This window comes from Amphiprion ocellaris, chromosome 3 (assembly GCF_022539595.1).
Source record: "Amphiprion ocellaris isolate individual 3 ecotype Okinawa chromosome 3, ASM2253959v1, whole genome shotgun sequence".
Lineage (NCBI taxonomy): Eukaryota > Metazoa > Chordata > Actinopteri > Pomacentridae > Amphiprion > Amphiprion ocellaris.
This window is the reverse complement of record NC_072768.1, coordinates 37676881-37701426: the sequence shown is the minus strand read 5'-3', so window position 1 is coordinate 37701426 and position 24546 is coordinate 37676881. Positions and strand designations below refer to the sequence as shown.

Genomic DNA, 24546 nt, shown 5'->3' with positions numbered 1-24546 from the left:
TTGCTGTATTTTCAGACTGAAGCTCCTGTGCAGCCCTGAGGTGGTGCTTTGTGGTGAAGGCAGACACGCAACAGGAAACAGGCGGCAGGTTTTCGTTAAGAAACCATGAAATCACCTCAGTCAAAACCTCCACATGCAAAACTCCCAGAATCAGGAGAGACGTATTTGCACAATAAGATCAGCTGCTGACGCCAATAAAACACAAACCGACCTGCGTCTGGACTGACAAAAACTACATTTCCTCTGAAACACAGACGTGACTGCAGCAGCCAGAATAGCTCCTGTAGAAACAGACACTTTGATGATGGTTTGAGCCTTGTTTGTGTGTTGTTTGTGTGTTGTTTGTGTGTGTTTTCTGAGCTTCCTGTGCAGTCGGCCTTTTACCATATAGGGCCGAGACGAGGGCAGAGAAAAGAAGAAGTAAGTTGACTCACTGGTCAAGTCTGAGCCTGTTGCATCGGTGATACGCATCAGAGGCCACGTCGCTGCTTTTATTGGACTGTGAGCTCATGCTAGAGAGTGTCGCTGGTTCTGTCTGTACCTGCTGAAGAAAAGAACAAACAGCAGACAAACTGCACATTAAAACCTGCACTCAGTCATCACACACCTTCAGCAGCACCTTTAGCGTCTCTTTAGTGTTGTTTTGTGTCTCTTTGTTGTTGTTTTGTGTCTGTTTAGTGCTGTTTTGTGTCACTTTGTAATTGTTTTTTGCTTCATCAGGGTCACTTTGTGTCTATGTGGTTTTGTCTTTTTCTGGTCAGTTTATGTCCTTTAAGTGTCAATTTGTATGTTTTTCTGGTCATTTTGCATCTCTTTAGTGTTGTTTTGTGTGTCTTTCTGGTCATGTAGTGTCTCTTTTGGTTGATTTCTGTATCTTCAGTGTCATTTTGTGTGTATTTGTAGCCTTTCAATGTCTCTTTCTGATCAATATATCTCACTTTATTGTCACTTTAATCTTTTTCTTATGTATTTTCTATCTTTTTTCCGTTTTGTGTCTGTAGTCGTTTTACGTGTCTCATGTCATTTTATGTCTTTCTCTGGTTAGTTTATGTCTTTTAACTGTTAATTTGTATGCCTTTCTGCTCATTTTTTGTCTCTTTAGTGTCGTTTTGTGTTGCTTTCTGGTCATATAGTGTTTCTTCTGTTAGTTCTTATATGTCTTTTTAGTTGTTTTGTGTTAGTTTTGGGTGACTTTGTATCTTTTTCTAGTCATTTTGTATTTATAGCCTTTTTGTGTCTCTTTGTAGTTGTTTTGTGTCTATTTTAGATGTTTTTTTTCTCTTTGTAGTCATTTTGTGTCTCTATGTGGTCATTTTGTGCATTTCTTTATGGTCAGTTTGTTTCTTTAGTGTTGCTTTGTGGCCCTTTGTAGTGTTTTTTTTTTTTTTGCTTTTTCTGGTCATTTTGTATCTATGTGATCGCTTTGTGTGACTTTCTGATCATGCTGTGTTTCCTTTAGTAGTTTTGTGAGTGCTTTTGGTTGTTTTGCATCTTTTTCTGTTCATTTTGGGTTTTTATGTAGTCATTTGTATCACACAGTCTCTTTTTGTGTCACTTTAGATCTCTTTATTCACCTTTTGTTGTGTCGTTAGTGTCCTTTTGTGTCTCTTTCTGGTTGTTTTGTGTCTCTATGATTTCATTTTTCTGTCTCTTTTTGGTTATTTTGTGTTTTTTTTCATAGTTTTGTGTCTGGTGACAGTTTGTCTCTTTACTTATACTTTGCTTCTTTTCTTTATCTACACTTCAGCTCTGCAGGACGTCACTGGACTCATTAAAGATGTTTTCTTGCAGTATGTTACTTTTCTGTGCTTGGACTGTTTAGATGTAGAGGGGCTCGAAGAACGGAAGAAATAAACATCTTCATACGTTAACAGCTTCTAGTTTACACCTCAACACAGTAAAAAAGGATTCTCACCATGTGCACCTTTAGTGTATTTATCAGTTTGAGCCATTAAACATGGTTCTGTGATGGTTTTAAGCTTTAACAGAGGATATTCAGAGGGAGGTAACAGGTTGAGTCTGCCATGTTTCAGGATGAAACTTTAAATAAACAAAGATAACTGCCTCTCCAGGAGTTAGCTGGTTGTAAAAACTTCTAATCAGTGTTTTTTTTTTTTTTATTGCATTAGCTGCTCTCCAGCGCTGATCTTCTTCTTCTTGTGCTGCTGCTGCTGCACCCTCTGCTTCACCACTGTATCCTGTTTACTTGACGTGGGCAGATGGCAGCGCGTCACCTTCTCATTCACCGACTGTCCTGCAAGGCCTCATTACAATGCAACACACCCAGAGCACACAGTAAATCTCATGCCCTTAAAAGGCGTTTTTCTACTGCCTGCTGTTTCTGCAGAGGCCCCTCAGTGGGAGTTCTGCTGCTGCGGTGCGCCCTCTACTGGGGAAAACAGCTACTGCAGGGTAAAAGACCTAAGCAGTCTGCTGTTGTAAAACTCTGAACATGCTGACGACTAAAAGCTGCAGTCAGTGCAGAAGTGACACGTTGCAGTAATATGACAGGTGTTTCTGTTTGTGGTGAATTAAATGCAGTCAGATCGATCCTCCTGCATCAAACTGCAGCAGCAAAGATAATATATGACCAAAATGACAACAGAGAAACTTTTTGGAACGTGTTGCATCACTTTTGTGTCTCTTTGTGTTCACTTTGTATCTTTGGTGTCTTTTTGTGTGATACTAGTCTCATTTTGTGTGTTGCTGTGGTCATTGAGTGCAATTGTGGTGTAATTTTGTGTCTCTTTGCAGGGAGCTGTTTTGTAAACTTTTTTGTGAAGTTGTCAAGTCATATGTCTTAAGTGTCATTTTCTGTTTTTTTGGTGCCGAGTTTTTTGTCTTTAATTTCACTTTGCATGTCTTCACTGTCATTTTTTGTCTTTTTGGTGTCATACTGTATGTCTCTAGTGTCATTTAGTGTCATATTGTATGTCTTTAGTGTCATTTAGTGTCATGTTGTATGTCTTTAGTGTCATTTTTTGTCTTTTTTGTGTCACTTTGTATGTCTTCAGTGTCATTTTCTGTCTTTTTAATGTCATGTTGTATGTCATGTTGTTTGTGTTTAGTGTCATTTTCTGTCTTTTTGGTGTCATGTTGTTTGTCTTTAGTGTCATTTTGTGTCTTTTTTGTGTCACTTTGTACCTTTTTAGTGTCATATTGTTTGTCCTTAGTCTTATTTTGTGTCTGTGAAATGTCTCTTTGGAGGCATTCTTTTTCTCCTTTTTGTATCAATTTGTCATCATTACGTGTCACATTAGTGTCATTTTGTAAATGTTTTGGTGATTTTTGCTCCTCTTTGTGGTAAATTTGTGCATTAATGGTTTCCTTTTGGTCAGATTGCATCTCCTTGGTATCATTTTGCCTCTCTTTGTGGTAATTTTGTGTATTTTTGTGGTCATTTTGTCTTTTTAGTGTCATTAGGAAGGCGGACATCTTGTGTTTTGGGGTTTATTCTGTTTCCTGTCTGGTCGTTAAGTTCCTGGCGTCATTGTGTGTCTCTTTAAGATTAACTGATCATTATGACAGGTTACAACAAATATTTAATGCTTCTGTCCATTAAAATAAGACATGATAAGGCAAAACTTTATTTGCCCCAAAAGAATTTTTTAACGATATGTTAAGTTATGAGCTTAATCATATATTTGAAGTATTTTCAGTGGAGAAAATACAATCAGTGACTTTTACTATTTATTTCAGACCTGCAGATGTCCTGCTTTAATCAGACTCAGTGTTTGTGAACGCATCCTGCTGACCACCGCAAGCTGTCCCCGCTTCCCGACATCAACAACCAATCACAATGAATCACATGACCGTTCGGCTCATTTGATTGGCTACTGTCAGTGTCACCGCTAGCAGCACCAGGAAGTTTGCTGTCACTATTAGCTGCAGAATGGAAAGCTTTGCTGCTTTTCTCTAAAAGGTTGGTGGCACACGGTCATATTTGTTGTAAATTTTTAAGAACACAACGTGTGTCATATAATCGCTACATCAGAGTGTTCCGTTTACATTAATTTCAGTTGGAGAAAGACATAATAACGCTGTGCTTAGCTAATTAGCATTAGCTTAGCCTCCGGTTGTGCTAATCATTGATGTTTACAAAAATGAATTAACATTTAACCGTGTCTTAAAAGCACTTACAGCTGTTTTGAACTTATTTCTAGAATCCTAAAAGACTCTTCTAAGTATCTGGATAGAAAATTAATCCGTTCACTAAATGACAAAGAAAGTTTTTACCTCTATTTCCATGTTGCTAACCTGAACCAAAACACTGGTTATCTGCAGGTCAGGAAACAGGTTAAAACTCTCATTTATTACTGGCTGAACTAAATACTTTTACATCCAGACGGTTGGAGAGTCTTTAAACATTCTAGAAATGCCTTCTCAGAAACATTAAGTGCTGAATGTGGTTTCAAACATCACTGGTTCATAAACTTGTAAAAGTTAGCTCTGTGACCCTAAAGTATGCTAATACAAGGAGCAGAAACAGGAGCTAATGTTAGCTGTCAGATTATTTAATCAGGAATATATCTGTAGTCCAACTGTAATATTAAATACTGTTCTTTAGTGTTTCTTAGGTTTTCCTAAATAATGCAGAACACAAACAATACACGGAAAAATACAGATATCAGCAGCAACTTGTCAAAAATCATTTAACAGTTCATATTTAAGTTACTAACGTGGGTTTAGGTCTTAAAAGGCAATAAAAGTTAAAGTTGCTTTACTTTAAAGGAAGTAAACTGGCTGAATTTAGAAATTATTGAATGTCCATGCTGCTGTAACACGTTAATTTTCCTGTGGGGATTAATAAAATAATCTAAGTAAGAAAAAATAGAATCCAATCACTTTGAAGAGGTGAATTGTTGGATTAGCAGCAAATTCTAGTAGTCAAAGGTGCTAAAATCACTAATCTGAAACTAATAGAGGCATAAAATGAACAGAAAAAAGCAAATAAATCTAAATTATGTTATGAAAGTTAGGATTTCCTCAACATCGCAGCCCTCCTTGTACATTTGTTGTGAAATAAATAAACAAATTGTTTATGTCACTTTAAATTTGCTCTTAGAGTATTTTATTTTTGATTTATTCTCTGTTCTGCTCCAGTCTGGTTTGTATTTGCTTAGATCTCTGTTTTTTAAACAGCATTTTTTAAACAGTATGTATAGCAATTATTTTGATAGATACATGACTTCTTATTTTCAGGAAGAGTAATTTTTGCATTTCTTTTTCACTGAAACACAGATAAAAGTGATGATTGTTGCTGCAGTTTGTACCAAACAAGCATGTTTCTGAACAACTTGAGAACAGGATTTGTTTCAGATTTCTCTGTAGCACCACGATGCTTCATTTGTAATGGAATGTTTTGAAACACTTTGCTTTGATCAGAAATTGCAGCTCTTTGATCTGGATGTTGCATTTGTCCATATTTTTAATAATATTGTAATTTTAATTGTTCATATCTAGTTCTGGGCCTGTGAAGGGTTCAGTTCTCCCTGTTTGTGAACATAACGACATTATATGTTCTGTCATGCTGTCTGACCCCAGAGCATCATGGGTAACACGGAGAGTGTGGTGGTGCAGAAGCGTCTGGCCCGGTTCCGCCCAGAGGAGCGTCCTGTAGTGGAGGGAGTGTTCGACCGGCTGCTGGGAGGAGCTGGAGGACCTGCAGGGAAAACTGTGACGCTGGAGATGCTGCAGGTGAGAGTCATCTGTTTCTTTAACCCTCTGAGCTCTCCTGTCATTTTTACTCACTGCAGTATAAAGTTCTCTATGGAAACAGAACAACCACAAAGAAGGAGAGAGAACTCAGAAATGTCTTCTGTGCAGAATGACACGGGATGACAGAAAACATAAAAAAACGAACAAAACTCAAATTATTTGCTTATTTATTTTACTGAAAACTGAACTCCACATCTGTAACATTTTCCCAAATGCCCACACTTGTTACTGATGCTGGAAAAATAGTGGCTCTGCATGCTGTAGATATTTTGCCACTCAGATTTTTTTGTTTCCGCATAAAAATCTGCCCCATCTGTTTAGTGAAAACACAGCTTGTAATCCTCCTGAAAACTCTCAGAATTTTTTGCACGTGACTGTCGTAGCATAGTCATTAATGGCTTTATGTGGAATCTGGTGGAAGTGGTTTATTTTTGGAGAATTTTTAAATGTGATGTATAGAATAAGGTGATTTTGATTAAATATCAAAGTTTTTAGCTTAGATTTGGTTAAGTTTTCCAACAAAGTCGCATTTGACACATAATTAGGACTGTCGGAAAGGTGAAAATCTAACAGTTCTTGCTGTTTGTACAGTTTCTGACTCTAATATGTGTGGTATTTCAATAAAAAGAAATTAAGCCTTTCAAACCTGCTGGTGGCTGTTTAGGGTATAGACAGGCTGCACTGCATGTCTCCTTACCATGTTAAATTTGTAGTTAGTAACATTTTATTTATTTATTTTTGTTTCATTACAATTACTTTTGTCCCTGTTGTTGTTTTTTTCCTTTTAATTTAGCATATGACTGTACTGAGCCACTGAATATATATATATATATATATATATATATATATATATTTATGCTACTGTTGAAAAGTTTTCCATGTTTTCCATGAAAACTCCCACTTTTATCCATGTGCTAACATAATTGCACCAGGGTTTTCTACTCTATTAATGAGCCTTTCAACACCATTAGCTAACACAATGTAGCATTAGAACACAGGAGTGATGGTTGATGGAAATGTTCCTCTGTACCCCTATGGAGATATTCCATTAAAAATCAGCTGTTTCCAGCTAGAATAGACATTTACCACATTAACAATGTCTACACTGGATTTATCATTCATTTAATGTTATCTTCATTGGAAAAAAAATGCTTTCTTTTAAAAATAAGGACATTTCTAAGTGACCACAAACTTTTGAATGGCAGTGTATTTTTATAATATTAGTTAATATTTTTCTGCTTAAGTTTATAATTTTCGGTCATTTTTTTTCTACTTATTTTCATATTTTTAGGACTTATTTTTCTACTTATATTTCAAATCTTTTGTCTACTTCCTGTAACATTGAGGAGCATCTGGTTGGTGGACCTCAGTGCTCTAACTGGATATGAAATTGCCAGACTTGTGTCACCTCCTCTCTCCTCTTCAGTCCTCGGTGGGCAGCGTGGCTCCAGACTCCATGGTGAGGAGGATCTACCGCTGTCTGAGCAGCATCGACGCCGGACTGGCAGCACCCACCGCTAAAAGCCACCAGTCTGGAGTCTGCAGAGAGCAGCTGGTGGTCTTCCTGGCCGACACCCTGAGAGGAACGGCTGAAGAACGAGCTCCTCTGGTGATGTCCATGTCCTCCCAGCAGGCCTCCGGGGCAGCAGCCACCTGTCAGGAGGTGGTGGAGGTGAGCAGGAATTATCTACCCAAGTTTACCTCCACTCGGTCATTTTCCGCTTGTTTTTAACTGAACACCTGCAAGAAAAATCATTAAAAATCAAGATTTCTACAACGAAAGGCTTTAGAAAATACCTTTCAAGGTGTATTTGAGCCTCCAAAGTGGTAATTTGTCTCTTTTTAGTTGTCTTGTGTGTTTTTAAAAGTGCTTTATGTATCTTTCTGCTCATTTTGTATTGTTTTGAAGTCATTTATGTCTTTATGGTCACTTTGTGTATGTTTATAGTGGTTTTGTGTATGTTTGTGGTAATTTTGTGTTGTTTTGTGTCTGTTAATTGTGGCTTAGTGTCTCTTTGAGGTCATTTTGTGTTGCTTTCTGGTTATTATACTTTCTAGTGTCTGTTTATGGTGGTTTTATGTATGTTTGTGGTCATTTTGTGTCATTTTTTGGCTGTTTTTTGTCTCTTTCTGGCCATTTTGTGTCTTTTTAAAGTCATTTGTGTTACTTTGTGATCATTTGTGTTGCTTTTTGTTGGTTTGTCTCTTTGTGGTAGTTTGTGCATCTTTTTGTTTGTGTTGTGTTTTTAAACTCATGTGGATCATTTTGTGGTAATTTTATGTTACTTTTCTGTTCTTTTATGCTTGTTAACAGTTGTTTTGTGTCTGTTTATAATGGTTTGGTGTGTATTCATGGTCATGTTGTGTTTCTTTTTGTTGTTTTGTGTCTGTTTATATGTGGTTTTGTGTCACTTTGTGTCTCTTTCTAGTTGTTTTGTGTCTGTTTATAGTGATTTTGTGTCATTTAGTGTCTGTTTGTAGTGGTTTTGTGTGTATTCATGGTCATTTTGTGTTACTTCTTGTTGTTTTATATCTATTTATAAGCTGTTTAGCATGTGTTTTTAGTCATGTTGCGTCTCTTCCTCCACAGTTCCTCCAGGACCTGGTGTCTGCTGTGGTTCAGATCCTGGTCCATAGGGGGCGCCTGCAGGGCTGGAAGCCGGACAGGATGTCTGACGTCTCTGAGGGAGTGAAGCTCCTGGCTGAGCAGATGTGTTCAGAGCTGAAACCTTCAGGTGAACATCTGGATGTGAGCTTTGTGGATGGCTCAGGTGTGTTGGTGTTGACTGTCCTCCCGTCTTTCCCCTTCAGACCAGGGTTCCTGTGACGTGTCCTGTCTGGAGGACTGGATCTTCAGGGTCCAGCAGGTGTCTGTGTACCTGGAGATGCTGGTGGCTGAAGGTCTGGACGTGACTCTGAGCGGCCGACCGACGCCGACGCTGCTGCCGCCCTGCAGGGAGACGCCCTGGAAGGATCTGAGGAGTCTGCTGGACCTGCCAACGCTCATGTTTGTGGCTCCACAGGTCAGAACAGAACCCTGTATTTTAGTTTAGTTTTACAGGTTATCAGTCCGGTGCCCAACAAGAACACAACCCTGGAACGCTACAGATTCAGGCTGCAGACGTACATCTATTTATGTCTTCAGTTATATGTCTGTTTGTGGTCACTTTGTGTTTGTGGTTGGTTTTTTTGTGATATTTTGTGTCTCTTTCTGGTCATTTTGTGTCTCTTGGCGGTTGTTTTGTATCTTTTTGTGGAAATTTGGTTAGTTTTGTGATAATTTTGTGTTTGCTTCTGGTCATTTTCTGTCTTTCTGTGGTAATTTGTGACTCTTTTGTGCATCTTTGTGGTTGTTTCTCTTCTTATTGTGGTCATTTTATGTCTCTTTGTGTTCAGTTTGTGTCTGTTTGTGGTTGTTTTATGTCTTTTTGTGGTTGTTTTGTTATAATTGGTGCTCAGTTTGTGCCGATGTGTGGTCATTTTGTTTAGTTTTGTCATAATTTGGTGTCTGATTCTGGTCATTTTCTGCATTTTAAGGGTTACTCTAAGTGTCTTACTGGTAGTTTGTGTCTTTTTTCAGTTGTTTTCTTTCTCTGTGTTCATTTTGTATAGCTTTGTGGTAATTTTGTGTGTCTTTGTGGTTGTTTTTTGTCTTATTGTGGTCATTTTATGTCTCTTTGCAGTTGTGTTATACATCTTTGTGGTCACTTTGTTTTGTTTTATGTCTCTCTGAGGTCATTTTACGATTTTTCGTGGTCATTTTGTCTTTTTCTGGTTAATTTGTGTCAGTTTGCAGTTGCTTTATATGTTTCTGTGGTCATTTTGTTTGTTTTTTTTCCATAATTTTGTGTCTGATTCTGGTCGTTTTATGTACTTTTGTGGTAATTTGTGACTTTGTGGTCATTTTGTATATTCAGTTTATTTAGTTTTATTAGAATTTTGTGTCTGATTCTGGACATTTTATGTCTTTTTTTGGTCATTTGTGACTTTGTGGCATTTTGTTTCTCTGCAGTTGTGTTATACCTCTTTGTGGTCATTTTATGTCTTTTTGTGGTAATTTGTGACTCCTTTGTGTCTCTTGGCAGTCATTTTGTGTCTCTTTGTGGCAGTTTGTGTCTCTTTGTGGTTCTTTTGTGTCTTTTTCTGGTCATTTTGTGTCTCCTTGTCTGCTGGACCTTTCCATTCTCATGGTTCTGCCTCCTTTGGTCCAAATTTAACTCTTTCCTTGGTTTGTCTTGAACTGTAAAAAAATGTTTGTGCTGACATAGAAGTCCAAGAAACGCAGCAAATCCTCACATTAGAGTTTTTTCTCTGCTTTTAAAGATGCTGAAGTAAACTGTCAACATACTTTTGGTTATAAAGTATACATTACATTATACTCTTTTCTCTAATTATAGTCATCATTGCAGCTTCTTCTGTTTCTTCTTCTGTTCTGTTTCTGCTGTTGGATTGGATCAAACTAATTTAAGTTGTCGCTGTTTTTCTGTAATTTGACCTGTTAGATTTCCTCAACAGGAACTAACGGCACTGAGTCAGATCAGGTGGAATGAAACAGAAACCCAGTAACTCAAGCTGTGACAAGAGGAACCAGTTTTACATCATATTTTACATGTTCAGCAGCGATGTGATCAGTGGATTTACAGCCGTGGGGTTTTATTTCAGCACCAGACCATCACATCCTGTGTTTCCTTCAGCAGACTTAATAGAAATGTTCCTGTCATGGTTTACCCATTTTATACAGTTAAATGTAGATTTAATATGTATTTCAGCTGGTTTTTACTGAATACCTGTCAAGAAAAAGCTTTAAAATATCAGAATCTGTACAAAGAAAGGCCTTAGAAAGTGTTTTAAAGCATGTATATGGTTTAAAATTCAAATTTACATACGGCCATGGAGGACTAAAACGCTGTTTTGTGTCTCTTTGTCATCATTTTGTGTTGCTTTTTGGTAGTTTTGTGTCTGTTTCTGGCAGTTTTATGCCAGTTTTTTTTTTGTTTGTGTCTTTAATGGTAATTTGTCTCTCTTTGAGGTCATTTTGTTTTACTTCATGATTGTTTTGTAGCTATTTTGTGTCTCTTTAAGAAAATTTTGTGTCACTTTTTGTGTTTTTGCTTGTGTATTGTTGTTCTGTGTCTCTTTGTGGTTGTCATGTGATTTTTTTGATGCCATTTGTGTCTTTCTCCGATCATTTTATGCATTGTTTACTTGTGATTTACTGTCAGTTTGTATTGGTTTTGTTTCTCTGTGGTCATTTTGTGTTAGTTTATGGGTGTTTTGCGTCCATTTATAGTGGTTTTGTGCCTATTAATGTTCATTTTGTGTTACTTTTTGGTTGTTTTGCGTGTCTTTGTGGTACTATGCGCTGCTTTTTTGTTTGTCTCATCATTTGAAACTCATTTGTGTGCCTTTGTTTTCAGTTTGTGTTACTTCATGCTCATTTTGTGTCTATTTGTAGTAGTTTTGTTCCAAGTAATGGTAATTTTGTGTTACTTTATGGTTGTTTTGTGTCTGTTTACAGTGGTTTTGTGCCTATTAATGGTCATTTTGTGTTATTTTATTCTCATTTTGTATCCGCTTATAGTGGTTTTGTGTCTATTAACGATCATTATGTGTTACTTTATGTTTGTTTTGTGTCTGTTTATAGTGGTTTTGTGCCTATTAATGATCATTATGTGTTACTTTTTGGTGTTCTGTGAGTCTTGTCATTTGAAAGTCATTTGTGTCCCTTTGTGGTCATTTTGTGTTACTTTTTAGTTATGTTTTACTTGTTTACATTTGTTTTGTGTCTCTGTGGGGTCAGTTTGCATCTATTTGTGGCCATTTGTGTCTGTTTCTGGGTGTCGCGTCTTTTTGAAGTTGTTTTGTTCACAAAGTAGCTGGAAAGAGACAAAAAAAAGCCCACAAAGAGACACAAAACCACCATAAACAGACACAAAATGACCAAACAGCAAGTTTTTTTAGGAATCATGACTGATTAGGTTGAAGTTAGGCAGGTCAACAAAAATATGACAAAGATGTCTGTTTTCACACGTTGATCTGTCATTGCATCTCTCACCTTGTCTGCAGCTACCAGACAGCTACAGCGCCCCCTGGAGGCTGGTGTTCTCCACGCGGCTGCACGGTGAGAGCTTCACCAGGATGGTGGGCGGCCTGACCAAACGAGGACCAACACTGCTGCTCATCAAAGACACTAAAGGACACGTCTTTGGGGGCTTCGCCTCCCACGGCTGGGAGGTCAAACCACAGTTCCAGGGTGAGAGAACACAACGTAAAAGTACTAATACTGCACTGTAAACCAAGTAAAGGTACTCATACTGCACTGTAAAACAAATAAAAGTATTAATACTGCACTGTAAACCAAGTAAAGGTACTCATACTGCACTGTAAAACAAATAAAAGTATTAATACTGCACTGTAAACCAAGTAAAGGTACTCATACTGCACTGGAAAACAAATAAAAGTATTAATACTGCACTGAAAACTAAGTAAAGTGCCAATATGACACTGTAAAAGCAGGAAAAGTACTAATGTCACACTGTAAAAGCAGGAAAGGTACTAATGTCACACTGTAAATGCAATATAAATACTAATATGACACTGTAACAGAAGTAAAAGTATTAATACAACATTGTAAACCCAGGAAAAGTGTTAATACTGCACTGTAAACCACGTAAAAGTACTAATATCACACTGTAAACGCAGTAGAAGTAGTAATACTGCACTGTAAACCCAGGAAAAGTACTGATATAACACTGTAAATGCAGTAAATATACCAATACCACACTGTAAACCCAGGAAAAGTTTTAATACTGCGCTGCTAATTGAGTAAAAATAGTAATTTTACAGAGTAAAAGCAATAAAAATACTAATACCACACTGTAAGCCCAGTAAAAGTAATAATATCACACTGTAAAAGCAATAACAGTACTAATATCACACTGTAAACACAGTAAAAATACTAGTACTGCACTGTAAACCATGAAAAAGTACTAAGTGTAAGTACTAATACTGCACTATAAACCTAGGAAAAATCATAATGGCACACTGTAAATGCAAAAGATATGCTGATGCTACACTGTAGATACCATAAAAGTACCAATGCCACACTGCAAAATCAGTCTGTGTACTAAAAATCATTGTTGTTTGTGACTGTCCAGGTGAATCAGCTCCTCTATCAGACAGAAACAACAAATAAATGATATAACAGCAGATATCTTTCTACAAACACTGCAGTTCTGGTACATGTGACCTTGTTTTTAATAAACTATGATCCCTAAAAATGCTATAATAACATTTTATACAATAATAAACTAATCTGATTTGCACAAATAACAACAAATACTCGTTTGTCTGATTAATGTGAAGACATTGAGGCTGTGAATCCCGTGACGCTGTAACACCAGCAGCAGCATTAAAACAGTCATAAACAAAACGACGCTTTGAGGAAGTAACGGTGCTCGTTTGAATACTGCGGACCGTCACTTGACTTTTCTCTCAGATCTCCATCATTTGTATATTCTTGTGCGTTTGCAGGTGACTCCAGATGCTTCCTGTTCACTGTGTTCCCCCAGCTGAGGGTTTTTACAGCCACAGGATACAACCAGCACTTCATGTACCTCAACCAGAACCAGCAGACCATGCCCAACGGACTGGTGAGAAAACGCTGTAGCTGTCAGATTATTCACGTAACCCTCGTGTCGTCCTGCGCCTCAAAATTGACCCATTTTAAAGAAACGGGAAAAAAATATATAGTTTACAGTGAAACTTCTGATGTCCACATTTTCAACATTTTTGGGAAAACTTTGAACATTTTTTTGGTGGAAAAAAAAAGAAAAGTAAAAAATGTTTCTTTAAGAGCATTCACAAAAAAAAATCATTTTACATTAACTTATGCTAATTTTTTGTCTATTTATAGTGGTTTTGTATCTCTTTGAGGCCATTTTGTGTTATTATTTGGTTGTTCTGTGTGTCTTTGTGGTACTTTGTGTCACTTTTTGTTCATCTCTTGTCATTTGAAAGTCATGTGTCCCTTTGTGGTCAATTTGTGTTCCTTTTTGGTGATGTTTTGCTGAAAAGAAGAAAAGGTAAAAATCATTAAGAAAGCATTCACAAAAAAATCAACCAAAATCCAGCAAATTTCACTGGATTTTGGTTGATTTTTATGTGAATGTTCTTAAAGGAAATATTAGACGTTTTACTGATATATATGGAATCACTTTAGATATTTTTAGGACTTTTTTGGAAGATTTTTACTAATTTTTTGAAAATATTTACAAGAATTTTCTTGCCACATTTGGGGGATTTTTTTTTTTTTTTTAAATAAAACTTTTAAGGGAAACTTTTAAGGAATTATTGGAATTTTCTTCCTGAAGGTTTTGGAAATTTTCAGAAATTTGAGGAATTTTTTTTGCTGAATTTTTAAATTTTTTTCAGACAAAGAAACAATATTTTTTGGTGCCTGTAAATGAGGAGAACAGGAGGGTTAATGTTAGCTGGAAAACTGAGGATTAGAAGTCAACCAAAACAAAAACATGGAGGATATTTTTGAATAAAAAAAAAAGAAATACATGAAATAAAATGCAAATTGGATAAAGAAATCTCATTATAAAAAAGAAAAAAAACTGGTTGTAAGTTTTTTATCTCCCCCTTCACTTTATTATTCCGTTTTTTTACTCATTTCAAAAAACAACTAAGACTTGAGAAAGTAAACAAAATAATCTCTGGAAGAAGTGACAGTGTGATTCACTACAGCAGGGGTGTCAAACATGAGGCCCGCGGCCCAAAAGCGGCCCTCCAGAGGGTCCAAACTGGCCCAACTTTGTAAAGTGTAAAAACTACAGAGAAGACATTAACTGCAGATTGTAAATTAGTAAAACTATAAATTTAAAATAATATCTAGACCATGACAAGTTGTTTTGATCATAAAGTAAAAAACTAGATTGTTCTTTTGTCATTTTGTGTCTCATTTTTCAAGTATTTTATCTCGTTTTTGTAGTTTTTTCTCTTTTTTTGTCTGACTTTTGTCGTTTGTCTCATTTTTTTGTTGCTTTGTGACTTTTTGGTCTAATATTTTGTCTCTTTTTTGTTTTGTTTCATGTCATTTGTCTTGTTTTTGTCGTTTTGTCTCGTTTTTGTCGTTTTGTGTTTCCTTTTTTGTCTTGTTTGTGTTTTTTGTCTTATTTTTGTCAATTTGGGTTTTGCTTTATTTGTCGTTTTTGTCGTTTTGTGTTTTTTGTCTCACTTGTGTTGTTTATCTAGTTTTTGTTGTTTTGTTTCTTTTTTTGTCATTTTTTTAGCTTGTTTGTGCCATTTTTTGTCTTATTTCATCCCCTCCTCATTCCCACTCCCACCCTAGCTGGGCGAGGCAGACGGCTGCCTTCCCTGAGCCTGGTTCTGCCAGACGTTTTGTTTCTGCCTCCATATCCCAGCGTGGTTTCGTTCCTTCCCACCGTCCCTCATCGGGAACCCAAAGGCGTCTTTGGATTGTTGGGTTTTCTGTTCTTTGTTTGTAATTCATGAGGTCTATACCTTACTATGCTAAGCGCTGAGATGGTATATGTCGTGAATCTGAACTACATAAATAAAATTTCATTGAATACTACAAGGTGATTTCCTTAAATATTTATGAAACTAAGAGAAAAACCGATTGAATATCAACCTCTTTCAGAAAACATACGACATGTTTGTGTTTTCTGGTCCTTCTTTAGGGTATGGGTGGTCAACACGGCTACTTCGGACTGTGGCTGGACTGTGATTTTGGTCATGGTCACAGCAGAGCTCGGCCCAAATGTACAACCTACGGCAGTCCTCAGCTCTCCGGAGACGAGGACTTCACCATAGACTCCATGGAAGTTTGGGCCGTTGGAAAACCTCCAGAACCAGAAGAGGTCAGAGAAATGTTCAGTTCCTTATTTGTCTTTAGAAGAATGAAAGTAGATCCAATCAGATGATGGTTAAGTTAGTTCTACACATAATGTTCTGCATATAACTGATTTACCATGAGGTTCTTCAACTCATCTATTGACCCTCAGGTAGTTTCTGCCAATTTTTGATGTGATGTTTCTCCATGCTGAATGTATCTCCAACAACTTGCTCCTCTGTTCATTGTTTCTGAGCCATGATGCATTTATTTATTGATCCAGTAGGTTTGGTTTTCCTCTCAGTCACTCTTGTCCTCTCAGTTTTGTGTCTTTTTTTTGTCTTTTGACTCATTTGTGTTGTTTTAGTTCTCATTTTTGTTGTTTTCTATCTTATTTGTGTCATTTTGTGTCTAGTTTTTTCTCAGTTTGTATCTCGTTTTTGTTGCTTTGTCTCTTGTTTGTGTCATTTTGTCTTCCTTTTATGTCATTTTGTCTTCCTTTTATGTCATTTTGCGTCTTATTTTTGTTGTTTTGTGTTCCTTTGTGGTGATTTTGTCTCCACATACTGTTAACTGTTTCCATGTTTCCAGACTTTTCCTCTCTACTCTGTTCATCATCTGTAGAAAGATGTTTCTCCTTGCTGAATGTATCTCCAACAACTTGCTCCTCTGTTCACTGTTTCTGAGTCATGCTGCATTTATTTTATTCTTCCTGTAGCTTTGATTTTCCTCAGTCTCTCTGTGGAAACACTGCCTGCAGTTCAACCTAAAAACAGCTGAGTCAGTCATGGCTTCTCAGATGTGTCAAGGAGCTCAGAGTTTATTCATTTTTCTTGCAGTATCTGGAGCAAACTCTTTATTTTTGATGTTTTTTTTAAGGACATGTAGAATTTAGTGATTTTGATTAAATATCACAATGTTTAAGGTAAGATTTAGTAAATTTTCCCGACTGAACCTCACACATGGTGCGTTAAATATTGGTCAGGAAAGTTGAAGAGCTGACATTGTTGAAACACTGCCTGCAGTTCATCCGAAAACTCCCTGAATATGGTCGTAGCTGAGTCAGTCGTGGCTTCTCAGATGGGTCAGTGAGCACAGAATTAATTTCTTTTTCTTTCAGTGTCTTGGTAAGTTTTTCCTGACTGAACTACGCACATGATGCGTTCAAGAATGGTCGGGAAAGTTTAAAATCTCACGACAACACTGCTTGCAGTTCATCTTAAAAAATTCTTCTCCTCACAGCTGAGTCAGTCATGGCAAGGAGACAGAATTTGTATTTTTATTCATTTAAAAAAATGTGCAGGATCTGGTACAAACAGTTTGATGATTAAAAAAAAAGAGACGTAAAATTAAGTGATTTTGATGAAATATCACAATTTTAAAGTTAGATTTGATTGGTGATTATTTCAAGGACCATATAAAAGCTAAAAATCCATTGATTCTCGTGTTTCTTGCTGTAATAAATGGCTTTCCTCTCTTAGATAATTAGAATTTAAGCCCCGCCGGTGGGTTTTGAGGTCAGGAGATCGACTGCACCACAAACAGAGAAGCTCATTTACATCCCGGCCGTTTTACATCTTACAGCTGTTTCCTTTTAAAGCCACACTTCTTCTCTCTGGTTTCAGGGCGATGATGGGGAGGGGGGTAAGAGGAGCATCCTGGACGTGGACCCTGAAGTCCAGGCCATGATGGAGATGGCTGGGAAGACGCTGCACAGTCAGGGCCTCAGGGAGCCGGAGGAAGACCAGGAGCAGTGACCGAAAGCTCCGGTCAGCCTGGTACTGATGGACTCTCACAGCTACATTTCTGTTATTTTATTCCACTTTTACTGCTGCTGATCGGCTTTATAACGGATCTGACTGTGAAAACCGTCAATTTAAACCCAGTTATTTACTCCTAGCTGGCTGTGCAGGCAGCTCATGTGTTCTATAAACTGACATTTTAGCAATGTGTGAAGATTGTGGGTGTGTTCACACTTTAGCAGCAGAGCAGGACACTGAAAACAAGACGTCTGCAGCGGTGACGATAAATCCTTCATCCCTCCTCCAACTGTGAACACAAGAAGCAAAAAAACTTCCTCTAATCACCTGTTTCTTACAGACTGGATCCACATCTTGTTCCGGATGTTGAGATAATAAACCAACATGGCCGAGACAAATCAGATAACACATGTAAAATATTGTATATTATTATAACAGATGCAGATTTGGTGCTGTACATTTCATTGTTTTGTTCCGTTAAGAAGAATTGTGGTGGAAAATGTGATGGATGAATATAATATCCTGCAGAACTGAGCTGGTTTATGTGTTAAAGCAGGTGAACACACTGTAAAAAACATCAAGTTTGCTGTTCATAATGTCTTCAAACTGCAGTATTTGTGGATTTTTCTCCACTTTTACGTTATATTTTGTGTTTCCTCTCATTCGTGTAAGCTAGGAAGGGAATTTAAAAATATTCAAACTGCAGCACTACGACAAATTAGTCAGTTTAAAAGCAACTCTGATAAAATAACAGACATTTTTTACAGCGGTGCAACTAGAAAAGCATATTGACTTTTACAATGATATGAGCTGTCTTAATAGGCTATAAATCCCAATAATCACTCTACTTTCCTTACTTTCTTGCTGTATTTATTTTATTCTAGTAGAGAAATTAGAGGTTGCTGGATCTGATATTCAGTATTAATATGATTATCAGTATTTTATTTTTTACATTTTTGAATCCTGGTAAAATAAATGAATCTAAAAACACACTACAGCTGCTTTGATCTCAATTAATTACCACTGATCTATCTAACTGGTTGTGAATAATACCCGTTAAATGTAATAAAATAATAAAAAAATGTGTAAAATATATGTAAACAGATCAGTTTGGCAAAGCTTCGCATTGGAATTTGGCTCATTCTTAATTTTGACTCCGAGATTTTCACCTATCGGCTCCAAATATCAGTTATTAATCACCTTAATTGTTAATAATTAATTAACCATCAGCATTGGACTGTACAGAATTAGATAATTTCTCACTCAGCTGGAGGAAACTGAAGACTACATGCGTACATAACTTATTATAAGACTACAACATAAAACGATGCAGTTTTTAAGTTTAATTAACTATTAAATACATGTTTTGTGAATGAAATCTGAATAAATTCGTCCATATCAGCTCTACAAATCTCAGAAATCTTAACTTGTTGACTTTAAATTACAGAAACTGTAACTATTGTGAGGTTTGTGTGAGGAAAATGTAAAGTTTTCATGGTTGAACTGTGATTCATGGTGTGTGTAGTGACTGATGTCCATGTGTGTTACTGCAGTGTTTACCTGAAATAAAGTACGACGGCACCTGGAGTGTCAAGCTGTTGAACTTTTGGCAGTTTTCGTGTCTTAATTGGGTCACGTTTTCACCAGACAGACTGTAAAAAGTCACCATTAACACAGTTAACTCTGTCTGCGTTAATACAAACAGCCGTTCTGTGTTCGTCCTCTTCTGTTCCGCTTTCATGTAAATTAAAGAAACATGCAAATCTAATGTTTAATCACACAGTAGGAGGCCTGACAGATCCGGCTCCATGGAGAATATTTAGACTGTGTTTTATTTGTGTATGGAAATTATTTTTTATTCCCAGAAATGTGAGGAGACTTCAGGATCGCCTCATCACGGCACCTTTCATGCTATTTAGGGCCTTTAAACTTCCTTATAAGCAGCAGAAACATGCAGTAAAGCAATGCACAGAGGTCACGCATCACATTCTGTAATTGATTTCACACTCTGCTTCCTGCTTTTTGTTTATGTAATCATATTCTTCCTTATCCCGATCTGGACACATGCTGCCATTCTTACACGTATTTCCATAGTTTTGGTGTCTGGGCTGTATTTTTCCAACAGGTTTAAACCCTTGAACTCAATATGCTTTACTTAAATAAATGTTGATTTGAGGACTTTAGTCTTTATCTTAAGCACTGTACTGAAATACATTTTTTTGCAGTCTTTGTGTCATACTTACACTTTAGTTTCAATATCTCCATGGTGCATTTCAATAAATAATACTGTACTTTTTGCTTCACTGGGTTACATTTATCTGTCAGTCATTTATTTACTATACAAAATAGTATGTAAATTATGACGCACTGTTGTAGATTAAACTGCCCACCAGTCTGTAAAGTAAATATAACGAGCAGCTACAACATTCTGTTTTACCTGAGTAATACTAATCCAGTACATTAATATATAACATAATGATTCTAAAAGGATCTTTTATTTTTGTATAGTATATTATGTTAATATAACTTTTACGCTTGTACTTGATATGTTGAAAACATTAAGTTATTAAACCACAGCTGTAGCTATAGATGATTATTCCTTTAAAAAATGAAAAGATAGTCATTAGAAATAAATCCGATTCTGTATTCTGTTATCACAATCTAAATTACATTTATGCTAGGCTAGTTAGCATTTAGCAGGACTCTTCTACTTTTTTATTGTAACAATCGAATGTAGTTTCCTACTACTTTGTGTATGTGGCATAAAAATGTAATTAACAGGCTGTTGGTACGTCAGTAAAGATTGTTTCTGTTGCAGAAAACAGGCCGAAAAAGTAATTAGCTTTAGCTAAGGCTAGCTGTGACTGCACGCTAACCATAGGATAACGCTGTTTCTTTTACACCGACAAATCAAAGAAAAGATGGTTTTACCTTAGCTGACATGTTTCAGCTGCATCTGCAGTCTTCTTCATAGCGTCATCTGACGTGTGCTGACGTGTCTTTTTTCATCAGGTGACCAGTCTGACAGATCTGTCAGAATCTGTCAGATAGGCCACGCCCCCCGCCGTCCGGTGGTCTCTGGAGGATGGAGTCCCCCTCGTCCCGGTTCATGGAGCAGCTCGCCCGCTTCCTGAAACATGTCAGCTAAGATAAAACCATCTTATCTTTGATTTTTCGGTGTAAAAGAAATAACGTTATCCTATGATAGTCAACGACAAAATGAACATCATCCAAATGCACGCTAACCAGTTTTAACTAGCTGTAACTAGTTTTCTGCCCAGCAAATATCAATTAAAGCTACATAGAAAAGTGTAAAAGATGTGAAGCTTTAAAACTATAATTTACTGATGATGATTTTTCCTTGAAAACAAAAGTGATCAATACTATTCTCTGTGGAGAACATATTGTAGCTTGGCTAGTTAGCTTTTAGTGCTACAATGGATTACTTTTCTCCATTATGATTAGATTTATTTATCAACTGCTTGGTTTCTGTGTTTTAACTAAATGTTTAAGATGTTGCGTCATTAAATGTTAATTTACATTAAACAGCTAAGAAAAGGCCAGTAATTAGCTTTAGCTCAGGCTAGCTAGCTGTACTGAGACTAGCCTTAACTAGCTGTAACCGGTTTGCTGCCCTAAAAAGGCAGACATTAGTGAAGGCTACTTAACAAAAGATGTTTAAACTGTAAATTAATCATTGTTTAGGATGATTATTACATGAAAAGATAAAAGAAATCACATCTGTACTGTTTGGACAATTTAAATAAAATCGTAGCTTAGCTAGTTAGCTTTTGGCAGTACTCTAGATTATTTGCTCTATTCGATTTAGTTAGCTACTGCTTTGTTTATGTGGTATATTGAACTAAATTTGAGAATTTTTTTTGCATAAAATCTGTTTAGTTACATTAAAAATTTTAAATAAAAGCCAGTAATTAGCTTTAGCTAAGACTAGCTTGCTGCATTCAGACTACCCTCAACTAGCTGTAACCGGTTTGCTGCCCTACAAACACAGGCCTTAATTAAAGCTACTTAGTGAAGGTAGAAGAGGTATGTAAGCTACAAAACCATAATTTAACTAATATTTATGATGATTATTTATTTAAAAGAAAAAAGTGATTAATTCTATGCTCTTTAAATAATTTTACTCTGTTTAGAGCTACTAACTGACATCTGACATCTTGGCTAGTTAGCTTTTAGCACTACTCTAGATTCCTTTCTGTACTATTATTAGTTTGACTAAGCTACTGTTTTGTTTACATGTTTTAACAATTTAATTTCTGAGAAGTTGGTGTATGAAAAATGTATTTTTCAGTTACAGTTACATTAAACAGTTGAGAAAAGGCCAGTAATTAACTTTAGCTAAGGCAAGCTAGCTGAGACGAGCTGTAACAGTTAATGAGGGCTAATTAGCAAAAGTGTAAGAGGTATATAAGATGCAACACTGTATTTTAACCATTGTTTAGGATGAGTATTCCTTTCAATCTAAATAAAGCAGCAAATTCTGTATTATAAATACTTCTGAACTTTAGATATGTCATCAATTGCAATCTAAGTGACATTTAAAGTGGGCTAGTTAGCTTTTAGCATGACAGTGTGTCAGTTATGTTATTATTTAGTTAGCAATGTTTATGATATGTATAAAATTTGATTACGATGATGTTCAAAACTGAATACAGAAAATGGGTTACAAAAAGTCAGTGAATTTGCTTTAGCTACAGCTCACTGTGACAGCACATTAGTTACTTTCCAATCAAACGTACAACAAAATTTAAGCAATACTTAGGAAATCTGTGAAACAAAATGCAAACCACTGCCTGTTTTCATCCACAGATGCTTTAGAAATGTTTGGTTCTTGGATAAATCAGTCACAATTAACCAATATATTGCTAATGACATAATTACATTTAGTGTTAAAATAGTTCCAATCATTGCTGCGGTAAAAGACCAAAGAGAACATGATGTAAATATGGCACATCTGTTCTATTAATGTCAAGATTACAGTGACATATTCAACATATTGTGCTCATCATATAATAAAAGTTAGTCGGAAAATCCTTTCCAGGAAGTTGCCTTTAAAGTGAATCCCGTGGGTTTTCTGCTGAAATACATGCAAACTGAAACATGCATCAAAACAGATGGAAACACGCCAATTGGTGGTCTGACTTTATCCCTACTAACAACTTTCATATTTTTATATATAACAACTTTGGAAAACAAAGTTACAAAATCAAATTAGAGCACAAATTTAATCAATAAAGATAAATAGGGTTGAAAACATGCAACAAAAACTAGATAAAATAGTTGAGACAAGCCAAAGCAACGTTCTAATACAGCATATTTAAGTCCCCTCCATTATAACGGATTATATTTGCAATACTAAAGTAATCCAAAAGGGCTAAACATTACAGGTAATACTCTGTAGGGTAATTTAAGGTGTGGTTCTGCCTGAATAATTTACATACTGGGGATAAAACCCTACAAAAATGAGATGAAACCCCACTTTACTAGACTACTATATCTGTATATCTATATATCTATATATATATATATATATATATATATATATATATATATATATATATATATATATATATATATATATTAGCATCTAAACAGAAATGCACAATCTGCAGTAAAATGAATTATTTACAGTATGGTATATCCAGTATGTGGCAGTATAAACAACAAACATACTAATATAGGAATATATAGATAAATGACTACAATACAAAATAGATAATCTTAATCTGCATAAAGAGTGGTTTGACACTATTTAGTATAAATAGTATTGATAGAATAAACTGGCGTAAACAGTATTAATGCTGAAATATATGCATTATATATACAGGATTACTAGTATAAACAGTGTAGATAGTTTTATTTAAGTAATTTAATTAGTTCAGAGGCTCCTCACTACATCTCCACAGACCGACACCTCCAAACTGAAGGTATGAATAGTCTTTAGTAGTCGGTTTGAGTTCATCAATGGTCATTTCTGACAGTTTTCTTTGTTTTATTTTTCATTCTCATTTTATTTTTTTTTATATTTTCAGTCTTTGTGGTAATATTGCATTGTTTTGAGTCTCTTGTGGTAGTTTTGTGTCATTTTGATGCCATTTTGCATGCATTTGGGTTAGTTTTGTGTCATGTTGTTGTTGTGTTGTGTTGTTGTGTGTCACTTTTTGTCATTTTTTTTGTTTGTAATAGTTTTGTGTTGTTGCGCCTCACTTTGTTGTAGTTTTGAGTCATTTTGCATAGATTTCTGGTCTTTTTTTGACTTTGTAGTAATTTTGTGTGTATATAGTGTTATGGCTATGAAATATATGCAGTATATATATATATATATATATATATATATATATATATATATATATACAGGATTACCGGTATAAACAGCGTAAATATTAATAGTGCTATGAGATATATGCAGTATACATACAGAATGAGCACTATAAACAGTATAGACAGTATTAACACTGAACTATATACAGTATATATACATAATTACCAGTATAAACAGTATTCATGCTATGAGATATATGCAGTATTTATACCGAATGAGCAGTACAAACAGTATAGACCGTATTAATGTATATTTATGCAGTATACATATAAGTGTAAATAGGATTAATGCTCAGAGATATATGCAGATGCAGTATATATACACGCATACTAGTATAACCAGTGTAGACAGTATTAAAGCTGAGATATATGCAGTATATATGCAGGATAAACAGCATTGCTATAAGATATATGCATTATTTGTACAGGATTACCAGTATAAAAATGTATTAATGGATATTTATGCAGTATATATACAAGATTACCAGTATAAACAGTATTGCTATGAGATATTTGCAGTATTTATACAGGGTTACCAATGTAAACAGTATTAATACTATGAGATAAATGCAGTATAAATACATGACGAACAGCATGGACACTATAAACAGTATAAACTATCTTTTAAAGTGTAAAACAGACACAGAAAGTCAGCTGGAGTTCACCAAACCTCTGAGTAAATAAACTTTGTTTCCTTAATGTGTATTATTTTAATTGTCAGGGACCTTCTATTGCTGCTTTAATGGACGCTGAGGAGTCCACGGACCACGTGTTGAGCAGCAGCAGCAGCTCCTATCAGCAGGTGGAATAAAAGTCTATAAATCCTCCCGGCAGCTCTGTGACTTTGCATAGATACGGTCCGTGTGC

The 24546-nt window shown here is 35.9% G+C and overlaps 1 protein-coding gene and 1 long non-coding RNA gene across 2 annotated transcripts; one reads left to right on the top strand and one right to left on the bottom strand.

Annotated features, from left to right (window-relative positions):
* Window positions 1-3766: 3766 nt before the first annotated feature.
* Window positions 3767-18940, top strand: meak7 (MTOR associated protein, eak-7 homolog). Its single transcript, XM_023262035.3, has 9 exons — window positions 3767-3922; window positions 5545-5697; window positions 7145-7390; window positions 8309-8453; window positions 8530-8741; window positions 11785-11971; window positions 13252-13370; window positions 15426-15605; window positions 17203-18940. Exons 2-9 carry the CDS (start codon window positions 5551-5553, stop codon window positions 17332-17334), a joined length of 1368 nt encoding a protein of 455 aa, XP_023117803.2. The 5' UTR covers window positions 3767-3922; window positions 5545-5550; the 3' UTR covers window positions 17335-18940.
* Window positions 18898-24537, bottom strand: LOC129348571 (uncharacterized). Its single transcript, XR_008601165.1, has 3 exons — window positions 24405-24537; window positions 20269-20467; window positions 18898-18989 (listed from the first exon to the last, which is right to left on the bottom strand). It is a non-coding gene; the product is annotated as an uncharacterized LOC129348571 (long non-coding RNA).
* Between the last annotated feature and the right edge of the window lie 9 nt (window positions 24538-24546).